This window comes from Macrobrachium nipponense, chromosome 32, assembly GCF_015104395.2.
Source record: "Macrobrachium nipponense isolate FS-2020 chromosome 32, ASM1510439v2, whole genome shotgun sequence".
NCBI lineage: Eukaryota > Metazoa > Arthropoda > Malacostraca > Decapoda > Palaemonidae > Macrobrachium > Macrobrachium nipponense.
This window is the reverse complement of record NC_061094.1, coordinates 43,475,069-43,503,032: the sequence shown is the minus strand read 5'-3', so window position 1 is coordinate 43,503,032 and position 27,964 is coordinate 43,475,069. Positions and strand designations below refer to the sequence as shown.

At 45.6% G+C, this 27,964-nt stretch overlaps 1 protein-coding gene across 1 annotated transcript in view; it reads right to left on the bottom strand.

Annotated features, from left to right (window-relative positions):
- Positions 1-27,964, bottom strand: part of LOC135207493 (uncharacterized) — a 125,411-nt gene that overhangs the window by 5,805 nt on the left and 91,642 nt on the right. Inside the window, exons 3-4 of the mRNA XM_064239301.1 lie at positions 4,274-4,442; positions 123-233 (exon numbers count right to left, since the gene is read on the bottom strand). Of these exons, the coding sequence (XP_064095371.1) occupies positions 123-233; positions 4,274-4,442 (280 nt within the window). The remainder of the gene's footprint in view (positions 1-122; positions 234-4,273; positions 4,443-27,964) is intronic.

Genomic DNA, 27,964 nt, shown 5'->3' with positions numbered 1-27,964 from the left:
ACCTTTCGCAGTTAAAAAAGTCAAAGACCATAAAGAAAAAATGTTTTAAGAACTGCAGTTTATTTCACTGATTTACAAGAAAAGTACTATTATAATAACTGAATGATCTCAAAAAACCCTACCTTGTATTCCAACTGCTCTAACACTCTAGTCTCGGAGCGTACAATCTGTCTTTTGGTGAAATTTATATCCATTTTCTGAATAAAATGGTACATGATTTCTGCATCTATTGCCTGTAAAACAAAAAAGTTTAAATTCTTGCAAAAGATGATAAAAAAACATGTCATTCAAAGAAATGGGAATTAAGATGTTAATTTTTTCATCATGAAAAGGGGATAGGATCAGATCTACTCAACTGGAGCCTAACATGTGTTCTCAACAGGTATCGCTCTCATGTATGACAGCATAGACCTACCTGCCAAGATGTAAAACTGGCTGAAATTTCAAAAGCACCTCGAAGCAAATGATTTTCCAGCAAGTAATAAACCTTTTTTACTTACGTTAGTAAGGTTTCATTTTACTTTGTAAAAACAAATGTTACAAAGTAATTTGTATTTTTCTAATGGATAGAAATCAGTGCCTCTAAAGAGAGTTTTCTTCAGCATGAACTATTGTCAATCAATGAAAACTTTGTAAAAAGGTAGTTAATAAGGGAGAAGTGGGGGGGAATATCCCCTTCTAATCAACTGTCACTTTTTGGCCATGGTAGAGATCTGACACGCTGTATGTTTCTCAGTCCCTACTTGACAGCTGAGAACTTGGACTGTTTGGATGAGTATTTTGCTCCCTGCCCTATTACTATGTTCATTCTTGGTTGTTGCCTTGGTATTTGGTTTTATTTGAACAAAGTAAAAACCTGAGCAACTTCATCATGAGGGATGTGGCTGCCTTTGTGGGGGACGGTTCATGTCACCCATAACAACTAACCCTCACTCTTTTTTGTACTGCCTGCAAGGGAATCCTGTTTTGGAGCTTATATGACAGAGAATGTGCCAGCTTCCATTCCTCTTCCTCCTGTACATGCTACCCCTTCTAGGAGGGATAACATAGGGCCTAATAAAACTGATCATGATCTTTTGTTGGAGGACAAAACAGCATCTGGAGGAGGTGCTCCATCAGCAGATGTATCACCTTCTTACTCATCTGATAATGACTTTCCAGGTACTTGGAAATTTTTGCCATCACTAAAGTACCTGCAGGAGATCTGGCCTACCTCGAATATTCTGGGCAGTCCTTTCACAGCCTTCCTCAATAACCTAACGAAAGAGAAGGAGTTTGTCACCTGAGCCTTCTTTACCTCAGATATAGTCCATGTTGTTCTCTACAGCTGCCAAAGTAGACCTTCCTACAGCAGATCCTCCAGTATGGTGATTGAGGTGAGCAAGACCACTAGAGGATAGGGTAGAAATGTTACTGGTGTGCTTCTTCTCCCTGGACTCCCTTCCAGGCATAAAAAAAAAAAAAAGGAGGTGAAGTCTAAGGCCTCATGTAAGTAGTCAGGCACAAAAAGTGCCAATAGAAAAAAGTGCAGATGAACAGAGCTGGCACAATTGTTTTCTGAAATATGATACCAAAATGCAAAAAAAACAAAAGACTAGGCATGGACAAAAAGGAAACAGGCATAAAAGATAGGGTATACCCAGAACACCAACAACAATGGAGTAGAATATGAAGTCAATCTGAAAGAAAGTATTGAAATAAACATTTTACATGCCCAGCCGACTTTAAGTGACAAAAAAAAAAAAAAAAAAAAAAAAAAAAAAAAAAAAAAAAAAAAAAAAATGAGGCAAGGAACGCTACGTTAACAGAGGCAAGCTAACCTGAGTCAGTGCCAGATCCAAGCTCTATTACACAAGTGGGGTTGCAGTCAGGAAAGGCATCCATCCATAAAACATCTGCCCAAACCTATTACAAAATGAGCCATTACGTTGAGAATAACACTTAATTTATCAGGGATGTAAATAACTTGGAAAAGATGGTTTTGGTCTATAAAGGCATGGCTAGTAAAGTACATATAGTTTTGTATCAATGAAATAGGTTTGGGAATCTCATCAAACGGATCATCTAGTTTGGAGATAAATGGATAAATGTGCAACTAGTCACAAATAGCCACCCCAAAAAGTAGGCTGAAAAGCATATGGTGGAGTGCATAAATCGTTTATCACTTACTGAATGCGAATGAAAAGAAGTGTGCTACATAAATGAGAATAATGAATCTATCTCTCTCTCTCTCTCTCTCTCTCTCTCTCTCTCTCTCTCTCTCATAATAATAAAAAAAGAACAGTGTACTACGTAAATGAGAATAATGAATCTCTCTCTCTCATAATAATAATAATAATAATAATATAATAATAATAATAATAATAATAATAATAATAATAATAATAATAATAAAACTGTAATTACAAAATGGTATGAAAATATCCTTCCCCTCACCTTCTGTTTTTAACTCTACAAGAAACTCAAAGCCAGAGCTGTCAAATATGTCAAGTTAATGTGACAGGTGGGGAAGTGTTACCGATTTGCAGGCCAATGATTTTAGGTAATTCTCTCTCTCTCTCTCTCTCTCCTGTCACTGTAATAATTCATATATAATTTCACTCTTATGTAAGAACAACTCTCTCTCTCTCTCTTACCCCACAAGATACATATATCATGGTGGTAGGTAACTCTCTCTGTCTGTTTTAGTTGGAAGTGTTATAAGTACGTATGTATATATCTTTAAGGGTACTAATGCTTAAGATGACTTTGAAATATCAATAATATAATCTCAAAGATTAATACACTAATAAGATAATAAGTAAAGGTAAATTTGATGTAGGATGTTATTTACGGTATATACATTTGGTATTTGAACTTTCAAGATACATACTAGGCAGTTATAACCGTTTTTAGAACATTTTCTAAGTATTCGCTAAATTTAACTATTCACGGGATCTGACAAACATCTCCCGCAAATATGAGGGTGTCTACCATTCAAGCCCCTGTATTCACATTCTCAATTTGCAGACTCACCTTTTCGAAAATTTTTCTGTGGAACCTATCTAAAAATAATTCGCGGGAGGACTCACTCACTTGCAGGTTTTTCTGATGATAAATATTCACCAATTAGCGTATTTTGATGTTATTTTCATGACTAAATACATTTTTATGGTTCAAAATTATTTAATACTGATTAATGTACTACTGTATAAATTTTAATAAGATTAAATATTAAATAATAAAAATAATAATTCTCTATCTCTTACTAAGATGTATGTTTTTTTGTATGATAAATAAATGATTTACTAATTTTCAAATATTAAATCATTAATGTAAACAGCAATAGCATCAATTCATTAAAGAAAATACTATAGTTTAGTAAAAATTTTAGTTTTAAATGAATAATTTATATAACATTTTAAAGAAATATATATATCATCCCTCTTCTTTTTACCAGACTTGGAAAGAAGGGGGAGGGTGAGCCTGTCAGAAATGTCAGGAAACTTGACAGCAAGGGTGGGGGACCCATCTTAGTGGGTCTCTAATAAGTTCTGCCATTTTGACGCCAAAGAATACTCTGAAAAATCTCTCTCTCTTATTGAGATTAGAGAATTTTTATGGTACATGTATGTAAGCTGCTATGTTTATTAATAATAATAATAATACTTTATGAAAAGTAATGGCTACTTTAGCAGTGTTACACTTGTAGAGATTCTTCTCTATTTTTCGAATAGCAGCTTTTTCCATGCTACTTAAACAGGCTAAGTAGCACGGAAAAAGATGCCATTCGAAAAATAGAGAAGAATTTCTACAAGCGTAATGATGCTGAAGTGGCTATCACTTTGAATAAGTATGCTTGAGAGAGGGTCTGCTTCCTAAGTACAATAATAATAATAATAATAATAATAATAATAATAATAATATAACTGTAAATACAAAATTCTAATGTAATAGTGTATTATCATAATCATCCAAAAAGGTGATCCACAGTGAAGAAACAATAAGGAATTCTCATTATTTTAAAATGAGGAAGTGACTGATGGGTAGTTCACAGTCCAAAGTCTATAAATGCTGGCATATATATAACACTAATGGGGTAATGATGAGTCAACTTGTTTCTGAGAGTAAGTCGCATTTTGTTTAAAACAATGAAAATTCATCATAATTAAAAAAAATTATAATAATACCTTTAATTAAAACAAAGAAAATGGTCCAAAGGAATTACAAAATTTTGGAAAGCAAAAAATAGAAACTGTATCCTTTCTAAATACTACCAATATAAAAACAATACCTTTTTATTACTTGCAAGTTTAGAGGCTATCATAACACAGGTAAGAGCCCTGAGAGGAGACTGAGATCTAAGCCGTTTCTCTAACTCTTTTATCAATTTTCCCTTGTTCTTGCATTTATCTGTCTTGGAGACATAACCCAGAAGACTATCTAACTGTTTTGCAACAAATCTGGAAAAAACAAAATTGGCATATGCAAAATACATCCTGAAAAAGGTACCACTTATTAGCAGCACACTAATCATGGAATTTTAGCTACAAAACCAAACACGTATGTACTGGGTACTTTGAACCTTTCAGTGCTAGAGATAGTGAAAGGAGGGAGCTGGACTGATTGGATAGCAAGGAAAAAAGATCCAGAAAATAAATCAGATGAAGTATAAGAATCTAAAGATGGAATGAGGAAAAGATCCCACAGCTGCACTAAAAAGTAGGAACAAATAATACAGTATTGATAAACCCAGAACAGAATTAAGGTAAAGGGATGTGAATGGGTACAGCTAAGGGCCGCCACAGGGACACTGTAAACACCTTTCAATTATGTCTTAAGAACACCACAAGAGGGACACTGTAGACAGTAATAAAAATCCTTTTAGAATCCCTTAACGCTAGCTGTATTGCTGCAGCTACTTTTCACCCATTTCCTTTAGTCTTTTCCAACCTCACTATCAAATTTATTTAACTTTACTTTGCATCAACTTTCACTTTTCATTTAAAGGCAAACCAAACCCTTCATCTGAGCTAGAAGATTTAAAACTTCAAATCAGCTGCTTTGTTAATCTATCTTATGGTTTGATGATGATAATACGAAGAAACCAGAACTGCAGTGACCTAACATCGATAATGTGAAAAAGGCAACAAAAATCTAAAGAATAAATACACCTGAAATAAACAATGAGTAAATAATACAATAATTAAGAGCATGGGCCAGATATGGCTGAGTCGCAACATAGGTGATATATACTGAAAATGAGCTAACAAGCTGGAAGAATGGGAGGAGATAAAAATAAAGTCAAAGAATAAAAAAATGATATTGTTATGATACAATAAAGTTTCATAAATACTTACCTGGCAGATATATACTTAGCTATAGACTCCGTCGTCCCCGACAGAAATTCAAATTTCGCGGCACTCGCTACAGGTAGGTCAGGTGATCTACTGCCCTGCCCTGGGTGGCAGGACTAGGAACCATTCCCATTTTCTATCAGATTTTCTCTCTTCCACCTGTCTCCTGTGGGGAGGCTGGGTGGGCCATAAATCGTATATATCTGCCAGGTAAGTATGTATGAAACTTTATTGTATCATAACAACATCATTTTCATACATTCAACTTCCCTGTCAGATATATACTTAGCTGATTGGCACCCTTTGGTGGAGGGTAAGAGACAGCTAACTACTGAATAGACAGGTAAACAACATATGTTGTAGGTATTTATAGACCTTGGTTCCTACCTGATTAGGTGGAAGACTTCGTGGCTACTGCCTAGGAGTCTGCTTCACCTCAAGAGCCTTAGCGAGATAGTGATCTGTGGCCAAGAGTTCTTGTGGGTCTGTCGATGGGGTCTTATCCACTTACTCGGCAGAGCCTGACTGGCATTTGTCAATGGGTGCTAATCCACTTATATGACAACACGCCTTATTTAAGGAGCACACAACCGATCCCGATCACCCGATCATAACACCTGTGTTAGTTCTAAGATTGTCAAGAGTTATCCCCCAAACAACCAATAACTCGAATTACACAGTCAATACGCACACACTAAAGTACAAAACAAATTTTGTACCCCTCTAATAGTCAGATACCACTCGAGTTCCTTACTGAACCAAAGTGACGGCCACCTGTGCGACATCTGACACTTCTTCCAGCAGGAAGTCAAGAACGTATCTAACAAGAGGGTTACGTACATAAAATTAAGGATCGGCGCTTGCTCCAATACCCAGGATTGTATCCGCTGACACAAACGGACCCAGAGACAAGCATTTCTCGTAAATTACCCAAACGTCTTTCAAGTAATGCGATGCAAACACCGAATTGCATCTCCAATATGTCGCTTCCAAGATTTTCTTAAGCGACATATTTTTTTGGAAAGCAAGAGATGTCGCGACTGCTCTAACTTCGTGAGCTTTCACTCTCAAAAGTTTAAAAGAGTCGTCTGGGCAGTTATTATGTGCCTCCGTAATCACGCTTCTCACAAAGAAGGCCAAGGCATTCTTCGACATCGGTCTTTTGGGGTCCTTTACAGAGCACCATAGACCGTGTTGCGAACCCCCCATCTGTTTCTTTCTGTCTAGAAAGAATTTAAGTGCTCTGACCGGGCAAAGAGACCTTTCTGCCTCCCTACCTACTAGGCTAGTCAGGCCCTTTACTTCGAAGCTCCTGGGCCAGGGCTTTTGAAGGATTCTCGTTCTTTGCAAGAAAAGAGTCTGGAACGAACAGATGGCAGATTCTCCTTTGATTCCTACTCGAGACTCAAGGGCGTGCAGCTCACTAATTCTTTTCGCCGTAGCGAGAGACAAAAGAAACAAGCACTTTCTCGTAATGTCCCAAAAGGAAGCCCGATGAGGAGGTTCGAATCTTTCGGAAGACAGGAATCTTAGGACCACGTCCAGATTCCAGCTCGGGGCTCTAGGTTCTTTTGATTTTAATGTCTCAAATGAACGAATCAGATCGTGCAGATCTTTATTGTTAGCCAAATCTAGGCCTCTGTTCCTGAAAACGCCTGAGAGCATACTTCTGTATCCTTTGATGGTTGACACAGAAAGATGAGATTTCTCTTTCAGGAAAAGAAGGAAATCGGCAATTTCAGTCACAGAGGTATTGGAGGAGGACAGCTCCTTCGACCTACACCAACTTCTGAACACCTCCCACTTCGATTGATATACTCGCCTTGTAGATGATCTGCGGGCTCTAGCGATTGCGCTTGCAGCCTTGCGAGAAAAGCCCCTCGCTCTGACGAGTCTTTCGATAGTCGAAAGGCAGTCAGAGCAAGAGCAAGGAGGTTTTGAAGGTACCTCTCGAAGTGGGGTTGTTTGAGCAGATCTGTCCTGTTTGGAAGAGATCTTGGGAAGTCCACCGTCCACTCCATTACCTCTGTGAACCAATCTCGGGCTGGCCAAAATGGGGCTATCAGAGTCATCCTTGTCCCCTTCGAGGCCAGAAACTTTCTGATCACTTCCCCCAGGATCTTGAATGGGGGAAAGGCATATACATCCAGTCCGGACCAATCTAGGAGAAGGGCGTCTACTGCAAAAGCTCTGGGGTCGTCTGCCAGAGAGCAAAAGGTGCTTATCCTCTTGGAGAGGAACATGGCGAACAGGTCTATTTGAGGCCTCCCCCAAAGTGACCAAAGGTTCTGACACACTTCTGAGTGGAGGGTCCATTCTATGGGAAGGACCTGGAACCTCCTGCTCAGCCTGTCCGCTCTCACATTCCTCTCTCCTTGGACAAACCTTGTCAGTAGAGAGATGTTTCTTTGGTGCGCCCATACTAACAGGTCTCTTGTCAACTCGTAGAGAAAGAACGAGTGAGTCCCGCCTTGTTTCCTTATGTAAGCCAGAGCGGTGGTGTTGTCGGAGTTTATCTGAACTACCCCGTCTCTGCCTATCTGCTTGAAGCCCTTTAACGCAAGATAAATGGCTAAGAGCTCTTTGCAGTTTAAGTGCCATGACACCTGGTCTTCTGACCAGGTGCCTGACACTTCTCTTGATCCCAAGGTTGCACCCCACCCCGTCTCCGACGCATCGGAATACAATATTAGGTTTGGGCTCCGAACTTCCAGGGACACACCTCTGTTTTCCTCTAGAGGGGGTACCCACCTCCTTAAGTGATCTTTCACCTCTAGAGGAATCGGAAATGTATCTGTGAGCTGTCCTGTCTTCCAGTTCCAAACCCTTTTCAGGAAGAATTGCAGTGGACAGAGATGAAGTCTTCCTAGAGGAAGGAACTGTTCCAGCGAGGAAAGGGTCCCCAGAAGGCTCAACCATTCCCTCGCTGAACTGCGCTCCTTCCCTAAGAAGCTGGAGACAATTGCGCAACCTTTTGTTATTCTCTCTAGAGAAGGAAAAACTCAAAAACCCCAAGAATCCATCCGAATCCCCAGATAAACCATGTTCTGGCTGGGGATCATCTGAGATTTCTCGAGGTTTACGATTAATCCTAGAGACCTTATAAGGTCTAGTGTCGTAGAAAGGTCCTCCAAACACTGTTTCTGTGATCTGGCCCTGATGAGCCAGTCGTCTAGGTAGAGGGAGATGTTTATTCCCTTCAGGTGTAGATATCTTGCCACATTCTTCATTAGACTTGTGAAAACTTGAGGAGCTGTGGACAGGCCGAAACACAGGGCCCTGAACTGATAGATCCTTCCCTCCATCATGAAACGAAGGTACTTCTTCGACGAATGATGAATCGGGACGTGGAAATAGGCATCCTGAAGATCGAGAGATACCATCCAGTCTCCTTGACGTAGGGCTGCAAGGACTGAAGCAGACGTTTCCATACTGAACTTCTCTTTTTCTACAAATCTGTTCAGTGCAATTACATCTAGGACTGGTCTCCATCCCCCCGAAGCCTTCGTGACTAGAAAAAGGCGATTGTAAAACCCCGGGGAGTTGTGATCCAGTACTAGTTCGATTGCCCTTTTGTCCCACATTTGTTCCACCATTTGTTGAAGAGTATCCATCAGTACAGGGTCCTTGTATCTGGCGGACAGTTCCCTCGGTGTTGATGTCAGGGGAGGGCTGTCCTTGAAGGGGATGTAATATCCCTTCTTGATGACTGACATGGACCATGAGTCGGCTCCTATACGTGCCCAGGCTTCCGCAAATTCCTGTAGCCTGGCACCTACTGATGTTTGGAGGATCTCTTTCTCATTTACCTTTTTAAAGGGTCGGAAGGAAGCTCTTCCTAGTTTTTCTGTAGCCTTCCTTTTGGAGATTGCTCTAGAAGGAGGGCCTCCTCGAAAGGGCTGCTGCGATGGACAAGCCCCTTTCTTGTCTTCATTGGCCACAGGTCTACTCTTCTTCGATGATTGCCTGAGGAGATCCTGAGTCGCCTTCTCAGTTAGAGAATGTGAAATATCGTTCACTAACTGAGAAGGGAACAAATGCTCTGATAAAGGAGCGAAAAGCAAGGCGGCTCTCTGCGAGGGAGAGACAGCTTTAGTCAGGAAAGAACTAAAAACCGCTCTCTTCTTTAAAATCCCCGCACCAAAGAGGGAGGTGACCTCTGCCGAACCATCCTGAACCGCTTTGTCTATGCACGTTAGGATGCTAAGTAAAGCTTCTGGATTTAGGCCTTCTGCTTCATGGGTCTTTTTGGCCAAAACCCCAAGAGACCAATCCAGGAAATTGAACACTTCCAAGACGTGGAAAAGCCCCTTGAAGAGGTGGTCCATTTCAGAAAGGCCACATGTCGCTCGGGCCGAGTTTAAAGCCTGCCTTCTCGAAGAGTCTATGCGAAGAGTCTATGAGACTCGAGAAGTCCGATTCTGCCGAAGTAGGAAGAGACAGTCCCATGTTTTCTCCAGTCTCGTACCATATGCCTCTTCTGCCCGTCAGTTTGGCCGGAGGCATACAAAAAACCGTCCTCCCCAGTTCCTTCTTTGATTGAATCCAGGAACCAAGAGACTGAAGGGCCCTCTTCATTGATATGGCCGGTCTCATTTTAAGGAAGGACGAAGACTTCAGAGATTTAGCACTCGAGAATAGAAAGCGCGGAGAAGGAGGAGCAGCTGGAGTCAGAGAATCTCCATATTCTTCCAGAAGGAGAGCCGTAAGAACTTTATAGTTCGAAAGTCCTTCTTTATTTGTAACCTCATCTTCCGACACTTCCTCTAGTTCGAGAGGGTCAGAAGGAGAACGCTCCCTTCTTTCGCATGTCTCTTCCTTCGACTTTCTTCTTTCCGCAGGCGAAGAACTTCTCGCAGGTGAGGGACTAAGAGATATTGCCTCCCTACATCTACCAATTGATGATTCTTGTCTAATTGGCGCCTGGCGCCTATCAGGCTCTTCGCGCATGGCCGCCTGGCTGGCGCCTCGCACCTGGTTGGCGCTTCGTTCCTAGTTGGCGCCTGGAATGATCTTGGTTATAATCAGGCGCTTTGCGCCTGGCTGGCTCATCACGTTCTGTGAGAACTTCTCTGTTGTACCTTGAATCACTTTCAGGTGTTGCCTGGCGCCTGGCTGGCGCTTCTTCCTCTTCTACTTCTCGCCTGTCCAGTGCTTCGTTCCCCCCAGAGATGGACGCTGTGCAACAACTTCCCTGGAAGGTTCGTCGCACCTGGCAGGAGATCGGTGTCTTGATCTTTTGACAGGCAGCTTATCGTCCTTTCTACGAGGATTCTCCTTGGATAGGACTCCCACCAAAGAAGCTAGCTGCTCCTGTAGGTTCAACAAGATTTTCTTGGTTGAAGACTCCCTTTCCTCTTCAAAAGCAGGAGAGGGAGATCTGGAAGGCGCTTGAGGTTCCCTTGCAGCAAAGGGAGTTGACTCCTTTCTAGCTCTCTTGATCACCGATGGAGCTTCTTCAGAAAAGCGCTCGGGGCTAGAGTCCAAAGCAGGCTCTTTCCAGTTCCTCTTCAAAGGTCGGGAAAGATTCGTGTCCTTCCACCCGCGTTTTGGTAAGGGAGATCCCGAGGAAGAAAAGCACTCACGTCGGACGCTTTTTCTATAGCGGTCCCTGGCAGTCTGAGGCGTTACAGATCCTGCTGAAGGGACGCCTGATCGGTGGGGATTCTCCACAACCTCCGTACAGCTTTCGACTTTCCTTCTCCTCTGGGCCAGGGAGCTTGGAAGAGGTCTAGGCCTGGGAGCGTCGCAGAGCCGACCAGACGCCCCCTCCACTACACTGGGGACACTTACATCACTAGAAATATCACCTTCACTTTGCTTACCTTCCAAAGCCACCATTTTTTCTTGCATCCTTTGAAGGGAAGCTTTGAGGTCTGCAATTTCCGAAGCCGAATCTGCAGGATTTGCAAACTGTGATTGGCCTGATACAGAGGGAGAATAATTATGAGGAGAAGAAGCTACAGAACTAGATAAGGGTTCGTTAGATCTAAATCTACTTAGGCTTTTAGAAGCTGCTTTCCTCACTCTGTCTCTCTCTAACTTCTTCAAGTAAGATGTTAGAGTCTTCCATTCTTCAGCACTCAACCTTTCACACTCATTACATGTGTTAGCCAAAGAACACTCAACAACTCTACAACGTCGGCATACAGTGTGAGGATCTACCGAAGCCTTCGGCATCCTCACCTTGCAGCCTTCATTCACACATTTTAAAGAAAAATCCAAAGCCAAGTCCAAAAACAATTCCACGATAGCGAATGCCAAAACAACGATCCGAGTATGTCACCAAAAGTCGGTCGAAAGAAGATCAAAAGCGTTGAAAAAAGAATTCCAGTCAGGAGGTAGTAACAACAATGTTGACACCACCGGCGACAGAGAAAATCTGATAGAAAACGGGAATGGTTCCTAGTCCTGCCACCCAGGGCAGGGCGGTAGTTTGAATTTTGGCCTAGCCTAACTCCTTTCTTTCTCTATAAAAATGAATAATCTACCCACCTGTACGCTTTCTCCAACTTCAGTACACTCCAGAAATCACCTTAAAACACCAGCACCACAAGACTTACGACCCAAAAAACAACTCCTACCAGACAGAGAGCTCTCCCCTACCAACCACACACCAACACGTGCTTTCTACTCCCCGTGTTATTGTTTACATCCTGCCGACGCCGCCGCCATCTTGTCTATGACGTCACAGCCTATGACGTCACAACACAACTTAAATACATCAACAGACACCTTCTAGAATCTACCACATGTTGTCTATATATAGGACACCCACCATATTTCAACAATGCATAAAATACCCATAACAATTATACAATATATAATCACACTTATCTATACCCATAACAATTATACAATATATAATCACACTTATCTCTTTCTCCCTCCCCTCCGACTGTTTCCTAACCTAGTATTCCCCTCTTAATTTCCTTCGTCCTCCAACTCTTTACCCTCTACATAATTTCTAATACATTCCCCTGAAACTCCTGCTTTAGTTAATACATCAGCCACTTGCTCCTTTCCTTTTATCCATCTCACCTCCTTTATTTCCCCGGATTCAATGGTTTCCCTTATTGCAGCAATATCTATTTTTAATCTCTTGCTACTTACACCAGTGCTCGATTTGATGGCGGTCATTAGTGTTTTACTATCAGTGTTAACCAAGGCTTCTAAATTTCTCCCTCCTACTACCTCTTCCCACAAATGCTTGAAATATATCAATCCTTCTACAGCTTCCCCAACACTCAGGGCTTCGGCCTCAATGGTGGATTTTGCCACTCTCCTGGATTTCCTAGACTTACACCATATGGGACTTCTCCTCTTCCCATCTGTCAAGGAAATAATATAACCCAGTTGAGTATGGCTGGCTGGCCATCTTCTATGTTTCCAAATGAAGCGTCTGCATAGGCTTCCCAATAAACCCTTTCTTCTTCCATCTCACTTATTGTAACTTCGCCCATCATGCTCTTAGTTTTTCTCACAATTTTAATAAGTTTCTTCATATCCTGAGTTGTTCCTTCTTTAAATACTTTACTTAATTCGCTAACATCATATGATATTTCTGGCATCGTGTGTAGTGATACCCAATTCAGCTGTCCTACCACTGATCTGTACTCTGTTAACTCTTTTTGTTCTAGCACTCTATTACCCGTATATCTTCTAGCCTCTGTTCTCTTATGGAATTTATATACTGCCACTGATTAAAGGGAAAATCTATTCTCCTTCTGCTCTATTACTACTCCTATATACTTGAACTTTTACTCTCTTGTTCTCCTACTTGCAATTTCCCTTTCAATCTCACAATCGTTTCCTTTAAGAATCCTTCAGTTCCTCCGTAGCAAAAATCATCTACGTGTGTACACAAAATGCCATTCAATTATTGTCCTTTTTTACAAAAGAATATATTAGGTTCTAGTCTACTTCTCTCACCTTGAAGCTCCTTCACTACTTTCACCACTTTACAATACCATGCCTTTGCTGCATCCTTGAGCCCATAGACGGTTTTCTTCAACTTCTATAATCCCCTCCAACCATCTTCCCTTGGTGGCTTCAAATTCACTTCTCTTTGTATCTCGTCACCTTGTAAATATGCAGTTTTGACATCCAATGTATAACAATTCCAATTTTTCACCTTTATTATGGTTAGACAGAATTTCAAAATTTCAGCATTGCATGTGGGAGCATCCTTTTCCCACTCTGCCATCTCTTCTTCAAACCCTCTAGCTACCAATCTTGCTTTACATATCCTTTCCCCCCCTTTTATCTTTTCAGTTACTATCCATCTTGTACATATAGCTTTTTGTCCAACATCATTTACCTCCTCATATACCTGGTTATCTCTCCAACTTTGAAGTTCTTTTTCTTTAGCTTCCATTATGCTTCTATTTTCAAATCCCAGCAACACCTCCTCTTCATCTTCAATTTTTTCTACCTGACTATAATCCCTCAAGTTAACCCACCCTTTGTCACCTGACTGTGAGTCTCGTATATTGTATGAATCAGCCCATGCTTGGCATTTGATCTTTTTCCTGCAAAGACCTAAAATAGTCCTTATTTCTACTTGTCCTGTATTCATTGTTTATAGCTCTAACTCTATTTCCCTTTTTGAATTTTGGTATCTCTTCCATTAACTCGCTTTCTATTGACCCACTTTGCCCGTTATCTTCCACTGTTTCCTCTATCACCTCTCTTTCTATAGTCTCTTCTGTGTCTGCATTCCTTCTCTCACCTATTATCTCCTCTCCTTCCAGCCAATCTACTTTCCCTTCATTTGGGCCATCTGACCTACCTTTCACCCCATGGGATTTATCTATTCTAGCCGATATCTCTTCTGTATCTGTGATCGTCGTTGAATCCTTGTCACATGTATCCTAGCTACTTCTCTTAAAGAATCCCCATGTTTGACTATTATTGTTTTCCCCGATACTCCCACTACCTGAGCAGGTCCTCTCCATTCATTTTCATTTTCCCTCTTATAGAATACCTCATCTCCTACCACTGCTTCTTCAAATTTATGTTCTCTGATGTTTTTGTTTAGCGCTATTCTTATTTTATTACAGGACTCATTTTTTATAAATGCTTCTCTGGCCTTGTGCATTGCATTCAGTGTGTCCCTTACCATACCCTCTTCCATCCCTTTTTCTCTGCTTGCAGGACTAGACCTTTCTTCTCCTATTAGGTTAGGCAGTGAAGGGTTTTTTCCAAATACTAATTGGTTGGGAGAGAAACCTCCATTATTCATTAAACAGTTCCTAGCACTCACTACCCATTTCAAAGCTAGGGACCAATCTACTTCCTCTTCCTCCATCATCTTCCTTACACTTCCCTTGATCATGCCTACGGTCTTTTCACATAATCCGTTGCTCCACGGAGATTCTGATGCTGTGGCTAATACTTTAATATTCCATTTTTCTGCCATCCTCCTTACTTTTTTCATTTTGAAATTCTCCCCCATTATCTGACAATATTTTGGAGGGTGCTCCAAATATAGCAAACAGCACTCAAAAAGTATCTTTATTATAGTTTCTGGTTTCTTATCTTTTATCCAACAGGCCTGACAATATCTCGTTGCCATATCCACTATTACCAAGAACTTTCTCTCTTCTATCTCTCCCACATCCATCGCTACGACTTCATTGAACGTTTTACTCCAAGAAAAGCCTACTACCGGTTTGGCGGGGTTTCTTTTGTATTTTTTACAAACCTCACAATTTTTAATCAGTTTCCGTTAGTAACTTTCTTATTTCCTCTTTTTTCTTTTTCGATTAACCCATTACTCCATTGTGCTTCCTCTGTTAGCTTCCATATTTATCTCCACTTCCATGACCAAACTGTAAATGTAATTTCCTATTTTCTTATCTTTCTTTCTTTTTCTTCATATTGTGTTCTTTCAAACCCAACTGTAAATGTGAATTTCTTCTCTTTCTTCATTGTGTTCTTAATTTCCCTCGGATTCTTTCCCTTCCAACCCTCCAGTAATAATTCTTCTACCTTCCTCCTCCTTATAGGCACTCTTAAATGACCCTGTTCGTCTTCTCTTAACTCTACTTTTCATTCCCCCTAATACTTCTACTATGACACAATTTTCTTTCAAATTTAGGGTCATACCCATTTTACTCATGGTTTGCTTACCTATCAGCCAGGGTATATCACCTTGCAGAATTTCCGTCTTCAAATAAAACTTTCTGTTTTTTAGTATCACAGGTATTTCTATTATTCCTCTGGACTTATAAGATGTCTCACCAAAATTAAACACTTTATTAGACTCTGTCCTAGTGTCCCTCATTCTCCTCAACTCTTCCTGACTCAAATCCATGACAATACGTGCTAGTCACAATTCCCGCAAACTGTTGATTACACCCTGTGTCCAAAATTGCATCAACCACCTCCCATGATGCTTCCACTATTTTATTAACTTCTCCTACATAAACCTCTTCTTCTTCTGTCCCATTTTCTGTTTTTACCTTATTTTCTTCTAGTCTTGTTTCAGTTTTCTTCCTATTATGAAAATTCTGAGGACAATCCCTAGCCCAATGCCATTCTGAGCTGCATATTGCACATACTGTTACCTTCCCTTCTTTGTTTATAGGATTTCTACCACCCCTTCCTCGGTTCCATCTTCCCGATATCTTTTGGTTTTTCCCTCCCTCTCCCAGAACTGGCATTGCCTTCTGACGAACCCCACCATTCCCGTTCCTCTTTAGTCCTAATCCCTCAAATAGTCTTTTCATTGTTTGCGACACTGTTCCGTACTCTAGCTTTTCTTGCCCACAAGCCGATAATACCATTTGTTTTGATTTTCCGTGAGATTTGCTTGCTCTATTACATGATACCCCTTGACTTCGCCTTCAAGCGCGCCTTTCCCCATTGCTCTTTCACACTCAGATGCTGCCTTCTCGTATCTAATTAAATAGTCCGCCATATTTTCACTAGATTCTCTTCTTATTAGAAGGTATCTTTTTATTCTACCGTAATTCTCCATTACCGAGTCTTTTAGATAGGCTTTATCTAGTTTCTCTAGGATTAACTTTGGACCCTCTGTACCAGTAAGTTTATCTTTATCTAATGCTTCCACTAGCTCTCGGGCTTTCCCTTTTAAGCTCATTCTCATTTCTATCGCCGGGTATTTTGTATCTTCTCCATACAACAATAGCCAATCTTCGGCTTGACCTTTCCATTCTTTGTATTCTTCTTGTATCCCGCTAAACCTAGGACATTCCCTTCTCCATCTAGTAGTCTCCCTTTGTTCACTGTCGGATCCAGGCATCTTTGATCAACCACGCTCTGCTACCAGTTTGAATTTTGGCCTAGCCTAACTCCTTTCTTTCTCTATAAAAATGAATAATCTACCCACCTGTACGCTTTCTCCAACTTCAGTACACTCCAGAAATCACCTTAAAACACCAGCACCACAAGACTTACGACCCAAAAAACAACTCCTACCAGACAGAGAGCTCTCCCCTACCAACCACACACCACCAACACGTGCTTTCTACTACCCCGTGTTATTGTTTACATCCTGCCGACGCCGCCGCCATCTTGTCTATGACGTCACAGCCTATGACGTCACAACACAACTTAAATACATCAACAGACACCTTCTAGAATCTACCACATGTTGTCTATATATAGGACACCCACCATATTTCAACAATGCATAAAATACCCATAACAATTATACAATATATAATCACACTTATCTATACCCATAACAATTATACAATATATAATCAGGTAGATCATCTGACCTACCTGTAGCGAGTGCCGCGAAATTTTAATTTCTGTCGGGGACGACGGAGTCTATAGCTAAGTATATATCTGACAGGGAAATTGAATGTATGAAACCTTAAATTAAGAGCTTAAAAACAGGAGAGGAATAATTATAACCAGCAATACAGTCCAAGTAATCAACTCAAAAAAGTGAGAACTGAAATAACAATTTGTCGGAAATTGTATTTTTCGTAACAATACAAACCTGAGGTCCTTTAACAATAGGAAGGTACTTAGCGGCAGCTGAACCGGTCGTAAACTTCGAACAAGGGGGTTCGGTAGTTAACTACTTGTCCGGCAGTTGGCGGTCAGCTCAACTGCGAGGAGAGGAGTCACTTTGCTTTAGGCCCAGGAAACGCAGAGTGAGGGGTGGCAGGAGGTGGGACTATATGTAAAGGACCTCAGGTTTGTATAGTTAGGAAAAATACAATTTCTGACAAATTGTTATCTGTTCCAATACGTATACAAACCCTCGGTCCTTTAACAATAGGAAGACTAACTTCTTGGTGGGTGGAATCTGAGTCTTATGAACAGACTGGTGTTCGTCCTACCTTGGTTCCCTCCCTGGTCGTAAGAGCAGAGGGAGGGATCCTAGCCTCTGCCCAGCTGATCAGGGTGTGCACCGCAGGATCAGTGGTCAGACTTCTGGACCAAACTTATAAGAGGGAGGCAAGCGTACCTCTTATAAATAGCAAAAGGCAATAACTAGTTCCTACTTCAAGAGCCAAAATGAAGTCATGGGTTTGTCTCTAGTTGGCTTCCACTCCCCCACCCCTTGTTGGGGAGTGGCAGATAAACACTCCTATCCCTACTGAAAGGGATAGGATGGAGCTCAGTTGTGTAGCTTACCTGTATCTGCCTCCTGTTCAGCGTAGTGACGACCGCGGCCCTCTGCCCACAGGTAGAGGAGAAGAACAAAGGAAGAAGAGAAGCCAGTCACACACTCTTTCACTCGTCCATTCATGCAGTCACACAAGGATGCGATGCTGTTCTGTCCGCTCGGGTGCTGAGTAGACTACACAACTTGTTGAGCAGCCACCACAGGTCCCAAGGAAAAAGTGTCCAAGGACCTGTGGGTAATATCCCGAAGGAAGGTTGGCCCAAACCCTTGCCTTCGGAACTTGCGCCAGGGAGAAGTTCTTGCGGAACGCAAGGGTTGGACCAATACCTCTGACTTCGTGGGCTCTCGGATGAAGGGTACGGGTTTCATCACTACCATCCGTGTCATACGCCCACCTGATCACCTCACACAGCCAGAAAGAAAGTGTTTTCTTGGAAACTTCTTTCTTGGTAACCCCGGTGCTAACGAAGAGGCGTCGACACTCAGGCCCGAGGTGCCGAGTTCTCTTCAGATAGCACCGTAGCGCCCTCACAGTACAAAGCAGCATCTCATCCGCATCATTATCGGTGAAATCCTTCAGGGAGGGGATCATGAAAGACTCGAACCGGTCGTCAGGGACCGAAGGATTCTGAGTCTTCGCTACGAAGTTCGGGACGAAATAGAGCGTTACGGATCCCCATCCCCTGGAATGCTTGACGTCGAAGGAAAGACCATGAAGTTCCCCTACTCTCTTCGCCGATGCCAGGGCCAGCAGGAAGAGGGTCTTGAGGGTTAGATCCCTGTCTGACGACTCTCGGAGTGGCTCGAAGGATCTGTGAGTCAAACTCCTAAGGACAAGAGTCACATCCCACCCCGAGGGCCTGAGTTCCCTGGGTGGGCAAGACCTCTCAAAGCTCTTCATCAGGAGGGAGATCTTGAAAGAAGAGGAGATATCCAAACCTCGCAGTTTAAGGACTAGGGCCAGGGCGACTCTGTATCCTTTAACTGCGGAGACGGAGAGGAACTTCTCTCAACAAAGGAAGACGAGAAAATCCGCTACCTGCTGAAGAGTGGCTCTGAGAGGAGAGAGACCCCGTCCACAACACCAACCACAGAAGACAGACCACTTCCCCTGGTAGACAGCTGCAGAAGACTGTCTGAGGTATCCAGCCATCTCTGTTGCTGCGCTGCGAGAAAAGCCTCTCGCTCGCAAGAGATGGTGGATAACAGCCAGCTGTGAAGACACAGGGACTCGATGGACCGGTGGTACCGTTCTACGTGTGGCTGGCACAGGAGGTTGTGCCAGGGGGGAATCTCTCTCGGCGCTTCGGCAAGCAGAGCCAGCAGGTCCGGGTACCAAACATCCTCAAGGGTGCCACCAGGATCATCCGAAGGTTCGCGGTGATCAGTGCCCTGCTGATCACTTTGCGGATCAGACAGAACGGCGGAAAGGCATAAACGAAGAGTTTGTCCCACGGATGTTGAAGAGCATCCTCTGCAGCTGCCCATGGGTCCAGCACAACAGAGTAGAAAACCTGGAGTTTTCTGTTGTGCCGGGAGGAACACTAGGCCCCCCTGCTTGTTGACGTACGCCATTACCGTGGTGTTGTCGCTCATCAACACCACCGAGTGTCCCACCAGACAGTCCTGGAACTCTTGGAGAGCGAGGAACGCTGCCTTGAGCTCCAGGACGTTGATGTGAAGGTGCTTGTCGCGATGGCCCCATACGCCTGCAGTCAGCAACTCCTCCAGCTGTGTGCCCCATCCCTCGGTCGATGCGTCTGAAAACAGCAACATCTCCGGGGAGAGAGAGAGAGAGAGAGAGAGAGAGAGAGAGAGAGAGAGAGAGAGAGAGAGAGAGAGAGTACAAAGAGGCACTCCTCTTACAAGGTTCCCGTCGTCCAGCCACCAGGCTAGGTCCTGCCTCACCTCATCCGTGGGGGACACGGGGAAGAAGGGAGGGTCTCTTGCCTGTGACCAACACTCCTTTAGTCTCCACTGAAGAGACCGCAGGTGAAGGAACTGTCTTGCTGCCTCCCTGAACCTGCTGATCTGCAAATCTGCGGGAAAGACTCGCCCTACTACCGTGTCGATCAGCATGCCCAGGTACTTCATCCTCTGCTTGGGCTCGAGGTCTGACTTCTCGTAATTCACTACGATCCCCAGATCGCAGCAGAATTCAAGGAGTTGATCTCTGTCCTGCAGCAACTGCAAGCGGGAGCTCGCCAGGACTAACCAATCGTCGAGATACCTCAGAAGACGTATCCCTACCGAGTGGGCCCAAGCCGACACCAGCGTGAACACTCGCGTGAACACCTGTGGGGCGGTTGAGAGACCGAAACAAAGTGCCCTGAATTGGTACACCGTCCCGTCGACGATGAAGCGGAGGTACTTCCTGGAGGATTGATGGATGGGTTATCTGGAAATAAGCATCCTTCAGATCCACCAAAAGCATGAAGTCGTTCTCCCTGATGGAATCAAGCACTGAACGTGCTGTTTCCATCGTGAACCGAGTCTGGCAAACGAATCGGTTCAAGGGAGAGAGATCTATCACCGGGAGCCAGCCCCCCGAGGACTTCTCCACCAGGAAAAGTCAACTGTAGAAGCCCGGCGACTGATCCCATACGAACTCCGCAGCACATTTGCTCAGCATGGCTTCTACTTCCTGCCGAAGCGTCACGTCCTTGGTCGAGCCAGGAACGTAGGTTTGCAGATGGACCGGGTTGGAGGTGAGGGGTGGCCGAGACTCAAAGGGTAGTAAATATCCCTCCCGAAAGACGTTCACTATCCAGGTCTCCACTCCATAGCACTGCCATGTTGCCCAATGGTTCGCCAGGCACCCCACCCCCCACTTCTGGCAGCAGGTGAGGGGGAACGCCGTCCCTAGCGTTTCCCTCCTCTCTTCGACTTCTTCTCCCCAGATCCTCCTCGAGAGAAGGACTGGGAGGAGGGCTGGTTGCGGTCACTCCTTACAGCAGAAGTCGAAGGCAGAGTCTTTTCTCTCGGCTTCGACGAGGCGATCGTCTTGGCCGCAGAGGAAGCGCTAGCTAAACTCTTGGGCTTAGCCGCAGTCGTCCGAGGTTGCCCAGCCACCTTCGAGACTGCCTGGTGGACGAGACGGTCACTGTCGTCAGTGCACCGCTGTTCCACCGCAGCGTCCAACATCTCTCTAGGGAAGAGAGAGGAGGAACTCCGCACTGGTCCGTTGCAAAGACCCAGGGCCGCCTCACACCCAGCCGCCCTGGTCACTCGGGTGAGAACAGCGTCTCTACGCCGGAGAACCAGGTTGGCCCACAGGTTAGCCATCTGGTGGGCCAGGTAGGAGATGGCCCTACCTCCAGACTGGCAGAGTCTCACAAAACCCAGGTGCCCTTCATGAGTGATGTTCCCAAGGAGGTCGCAGCTTTCGACACTGTGAGGGACCACAGGTCGATCCTGGAGACTGCTTGGAATGCTGCCATTGTGGTAGATTCCAAGGCAAGTGCCGCTTGCTGCGAGAACCAGAGGTTCTCCGACAGGAGCTGCTGCAGAGACACCCCCGGAGTTATCCTAGCTAGCTCCGGGTTAACCTGTTTGGGCAGCAGAGGGCCCTCTGAAGACACGTAGAACGCCTCTGTCGCGGTAGAGGTGGGGGAAGGGGCTTGGAAGACCTACCGGACCAAAGCGAACCCTCCTGCCCGGAGACGAGAGCGTCCACTTGGCTCAGTACGCTGTCAGCCAAGGCCAATCGCGGCAGACCCACTGTCGTCCTGGGTTCCTTCTTAGGTCCCCAGAACGACTCCAAACCCGATGTGGGCTCGGACGGCGGGAACGGCGATCCTTCCGGAGGTCGTTGTCCATACGAATCAGTGCAATAACCTCTGCGAACGACCTCTGGATCTCAGGAGTGACTGCATCCTGCGTAGATGGACTGTCAAGCCCGTCCAGCGAGAATGCCTCCCGAGACCCTCCTCCTTCCACAGCAGGAACCCCTCCTGGTCTCCTCCTGCCACTTGCACATACGATCTGGTCGGTCCTAGGACCGTGCCAGGTTTATAGGGCGTTGTGGCGGGATCGCGAGGAGCGCGCCCATCGCGATCACTCCTGATTGCCTTGCTCTTCCCGGTGAAGCCCGAGGAAGTTGAAGGGATCGGAGAGGAAGACCTGAGGCTCCCCCCCCGCGCCCACCAGCAGAACCGGTGTGCTGAGGGGCTGCAGGCAATCACCAACCTGCGGTGGCGATCGAGCTGCAGGCCTGGTCGAGCGGCTCTCCTGGGGAGAGCGGCTGGACCGAGAACAGCGGTGACGGTCCCGAGCGTCAGAAGAGCTGCTGCTGGTCCCCCTCTCCGCCCGGTCCCGGTAGGAGCGGCAGTCAGGGGACCTGCAGAGTCTGCTGTCACGGTGGGAGCAAGGCCTGTCCTCACGGTGCGTCACGCCGCTTGGACCAGCCGAGGCTGGTTCAGGCGACCAAGGGGACCCCTTCCTCACCTCAGCCCGCGACCGGTCTGGGACCGTCGCGTCAACCCTGGGTACCAGCATATCGCCGCGAGAGTGATCGCTGGTCTGGTGGGAGTCGCCTGAGCGACCCCCGCCAGTCTTCCACCCAGTGCCTTGATCCTGGTGCCGAGCGGACTCGGTTGCCTGGGTGCGGGTGACCGTACACTCGGTAACTCTCGTGAACGAGAGGCCAAGAAGGTACCTGGCGCTGAGGCAGAACCTCTGGTGCCAGCCGAGGAGGTACCGGTGTTAGCCGGCGCTCCTCCGGTCCCCGTCTTCTTCTTCCTTGCAGAAGGAGAGGCGGGCCCCGTTCCCGAAAGAACAGGAGGACCGGCGGAAGTCCCAACCGTCCCACCGGAGTGGGACGGACCCTTATAAGTCTCAGGACGAGCCTTCTTATGAGGGGAGGAGGCAACCTTCCTCTTCTTCAGCTGTGGGGCATTAGAAGTTGAAGGGGAAGCGGCGGCAGACGACGACAACGACGACACCTTCCTCTTCTTCTTCGTCAGCTTCCTTAGCACCACTGTCAGGTCTTCCATCCAGGACGGAGCCGAGGCAGTTGCCGAAGCAACAGGGCCCGACTGCACCTGTCCAGAAGGATTTGGGGTGGGAGTAGCAATACCACGGGCAGGAACGACGGCGGCAGGAACTGGTACCGGAACTGAAGCGGCAGCATACTCAGGAACAGGAGGCGGGGCAGGAACCAGTGGCATCCTCTGCACAGGAGGCAGGTCCAGGGGAGAGCTCTTGGGACAGCGGAAGTCCGGGGCTGCAGCAAGAGCGGCAAAACCAGGTGGCGGTGTCACAGCGGGCATCATAACCTCCAGCAGCGGCGCCTGCACAGCAGCTGTAGGGGTCACCGTGGCTACGTGCTGGGTGTACACCAGGTGCGGTGGAGCAGCGTAGCCAGGCGTGGACACCGTCGTGGTACTCGTGGTGGTCGGGCCGTGCGTTACCAACATGGCCCCTCTCGCCAGGTGACTCAGCAGCCCCTGAACCGTCGGTGTCCCTCGAAGCCCCAGCGAGTACCAGGCCTATCCGAGATCGTCCCCCGTGGCAAACAGATCTGAGTAAGGAAAATTCGGGTGAGTTAGTGAGGGGGGGTCTCCCCTCGCCCGGAGTGGACAGTTCCCACCCCGAGCGAACGGAGGACCCAAGGTACAACTGGATGTCGGGGTATCTCGCCCCCCCCCCCCCCCTCCACGCTCGACTGATCGAGAGAGGAGGAGTGAGAAACCTCCTCCGAAGGGGAAGGAGCCATGCAAGGAAGCCGAGATGGAGGGAGAAAAGAAGAAGACGTGTCCGTAACCAAGGGCGTAGCCGGAGAACCCTCCGACGACTCCTTGGCCTGCTTACGTGACTTCTTCCTCCCCCCATAGCGCTCCCACTGCTCCTCTGACCAAAAACCACATACATCACATGTCTCGGTGCGAGAGCATTCCCGCCCTCTACACAGAGTACAAAACTCATGAGGGTCAACCTCAACAGATGATCGAAAGGCCCCACACTTACGGCCCCACACTTACGGCCCTCCACACCAGGGCACAATCTGCGGCTGATGGGGGGGCGAGGGGGTCTCTCCAGCTCTTGGGATTCCACTTTGAATCTCAAAAATCACACAATTCACTGTATTGTATACAAAAACACACACGTACTTACATATATCCTTGCACAAATACACACACAGTAAAAGGGAAAGAAAATAGCCTTCATGCAGTGAAGCAAACAAAGCATACGACAAGAAGCGGGCAGAGAGGCAAGCAACACTGCCACCCACCAGCGCGGCCGAAAGAAAAGTGACTCCTCTCCTCGCAGTCGAGCTGACCGCCAACTGCCGTACAAGTAGTTAACTACCAAACCCCCTTGTTCGAAGCTTATGACCGGTTCAACTGCCGCTAAGTACCTTCCTATTGTTAAAGGACCAAGGGTTTGTATACGTATCGGAACAAATACTGTAACTACACGAACTAACTGAAAAAACAAGCAGACTCTAATGCAGTGGAATATGAGGAAGGTCTACAATGAATTACCGATTAGTATTCAATGAAGAACTGATTATAATACTGTTAAAATTATTTCTGTTGTTAATACCAGAACACAGAACACAGAACACAGACTGAGGAGCCTAAAATGTACATAAGGCACAGTTGTGTGGCTTATGCAGATGAACAAAAATTACAAAGCTGTGATAAGGTATTCAGATGGCACGAAAGAAACCACTAAAATTATTTAAAATGTAACGCTGAGAAATCTAAATGGTCCAAAGCTATGCAGTACAGTTAAAAAGAAAAAATAATTTTGAACTAATGTAACACTAATAAAGAGATACAAAGATCTTGATATGTGTTAATGGCATAATATTCCCCAATCAGCAGAGACTGCACTCAGTAATTTCCATAACCTAGAACAATTCAAAAAATTCACTTAAGTCCAAACCAATAGGTCAGCAGTGCTTGAATCAGACAAGGGAATATGGAATACAGTACAAAATTTATGAACAGGAGTGAAAAATGGTTCAATATGATATTGTTATGATACAATAAAGTTTGTTCATACTTACCTGGCAGATATATATATAGCTGTATTCTCCGGAGTCCGACAGAATTTCAAAACTCCCGGCACACGCAGTGGACGGACAGGTGGTTAGTACCCATTCCCGCCGCTGGGAGGCGGGTATCAGGAACCATTCCCATTTTCTATTCAGATTTTCTAGTGCCACTGTCTCCTGAGGGGAGGTGGGTGGGCACTTTGATTATATATGTCTGCCAGGTAAGTATGAACAAACTTTATTGTATCATAATATCATTTTGTTCATAAAGCTTACCTGTCAGATATATATATAGCTGAATCCCACCTTTGGAGGCAGGGAGAGACAGAATAGGATTTGGGAAACATATCCATGCAGATGATTGACATCTTATTTCCTTACCTGTTAGCATAGCTGACTTCGTGATTACTGTCACCCAAGTCTGCTTCTGCTTTACTAGAGTCACCAGCCTGTGTTGCTGGTGAGTTCTAGATGATCGGTCAACGGGGGCGTGACCACAATGTGGTTAGACCATTTGACCATACTATGAGGGCAATGAAGCAAAAAACCGTCACCCAAGTCTGCTTCTGCTTTACTAGAGTCACCAGCAACGTAGTGACCTGTGTTGCTGGTGAGTTATAGATGATCTGTCAACGGGGGCGTGACCACAATGTGACTAGACCATTTGACCATGAGGGCAATGAAGCAAAAACCCACCACCTGACCTAGCCTAACATAAGCTAATTTTCCACATAACTTAGGCTAAAGGAAGGGAATTCCGCCTCAGGCGGTCGACCCCACAACTATAACTCAATATAAAGTTAAAAGCTCACCTAAACATTTCCTACCAGATAGGATGAGTGCTACTCCTTGCCCCCAATATAGTGTCTGCGGTGACGTATGGTCCTAGCGAATAGCAGTTTTTGTATGTCGTCTTCACCTCCCGAAGGTAGTGTGAAGCGAACACGGAGTTGCTACGCCAAAATGTGGCATTCAAGATGTCATTGAGTGCCATGTTCTTTTGGAAGGCTACCGAGTTAGAGATAGCCCTCACTTCGTGCGCATTCACTTTCAACAACTTCATATCACTATCTTTACAAGATGAATGCGCTTCCTTGATGGTGTCCCTCAAGAAAAAAGCCAGAGCATTCTTCGACATTGGTCTGACCGAACACTCCTTCGTTTTCCATAAGTAGAATTTGAGAGCCCTGACAGGGCACAGGACTCTCTCCAGCTCGCGCCCAATGATTTCGGCCATACCTTTAAGCTCGAAGGTCCTGGGCCAAGGGTTGGACTGATTCTCATTTTTCACCAGAAACGTTGGGCTCAAAAAACAGACGGCGTTATGTCCCTTAAAGCCAACGTGATTGCTAATAGCTTGAATTTCGCCAACTCTCTTCGCCGTCGCCAGAGCAGTTAGGAAGACAGCTTTTCTAGTAACGTCCCTTAGCGATGCAGCATGCAGAGGTTCGAAAGGACTGGACATGAGGAACTTCAGGACTACGTCCAAGTTCCATGACGGCAATTTAGGTTGCGTCACCTTCGCGGTCTCGAAGGATCTTAAGAGATCGTGAAGGTCTTTGTCGTTCGCCAAGTCCAGAGCTCTGTCTAAAGACAACCGACAGCACACTTCTATAGCCCTTGATTGTCAGGATTGCAAGTTTCAATTCCTTCCTCAGGTAAAGTAAGAAGTAAGCAATCTGGCTCACAGAGGTCGTGGTGGAGGAAATGCCGTTCTTTTTGCACCAACTCCTGAAAGCGGCCCACTTCGATTGGTACACTGCGAGGGAGGAAGCTCTCCTTGTGTTGGCGACAGCTCTTGCCACAGATCTTGAAAAGTCTCTCGCTCTGGCCAACTTTTGGATAGTCTGAACACAGTTAGACTCAGAGCGGGGAGTTTTTTGTGGTACCTCTCGAAGTGGGGCTGTCTGAGTAGATCTATCCTTAATGGAAGCGTCCTCGGGAAGTCTACTACGAAGGCCATGACCTCTGTGAACCAGTCTCTCACAGGCCAGAACGGGGCGATCAACGTCATTCTCGTCCTTTCCGACGCTGCAAACTTCCTTAGAACCTCCCCCAGGATCTTGAACGGGGGAAAGGCGTACAGGTCCATCCCCGTCCAGTCCCAGAGAAGGGCGTCTATCGCCACTGCCCCTGGATCGAGCACCGGGGGAGCAGTAGAGCGGAAGTCTCTTCGTCCTGGACGTCGCAAAGATGTCTACGAGAGGACGTCCCCCATAACCCCCACAGCTCTTGGCATACATCCTGGTGAAGAGTCCACTCGGTTGGCAGAAGTTGACCTTGCCGACTGAGGAGATCTGCTTGGACGTTCTCTACTCCTGCTATGAACCTCGTAAGGATTGTGACGTCCCGTGTTTTTGCCCACAACAAGATCTCCTTTGCCAGAGCAAACAGGGACCGAGAATGTGTTCCTCCCTGTTTCTTGATGTAAGCCAGAGCTGTGGTGTTGTCCGAGTTGATCTGGACTATATGACGAGAAACTTTTTCTTGGAAGAACTGGAGCGCCAAAAAGATGGCTGCCATCTCTTTGAGGTTTATACGCCAGGACACCTGTTCCCCTCTCCAGGTGCCTGACACTTCGCCCCCCGTGTTGCTCCCCACCCTGTGGTGGACGTGTCGGAGAACAACACTAGGTCGGGGCTCTGAAGCTTGAGAGAAACACCCTCCGACAGCTTCACCGGATCGAGCCACCACTTAAAGTGATGCTTTACCTCTTTCGATATTTCCAAAATCGTATCCAGATTCTTCTTGTCCTTCCAATTGTCCTGCAGGAAGAACTGGAGAGGCCTGAGGTGTAGTCTCCCCAAGGAAACAAACTTCTCCAGCGAGGAAATGGTCCCCCTCACCAAGCATGATTCTTTCCTTACGAAGGCTGACACTTTGTCTAAGCCTTGCTGCTGACGTCCCTGGGACGGAAAAGCTCGAAAAGCCACTGAATCCATCTGAATCCCCAGATACACGATGCACTGTGTTGGGGTCAGCTGTGACTTTTCGAAATTCACCAGAAGTCCC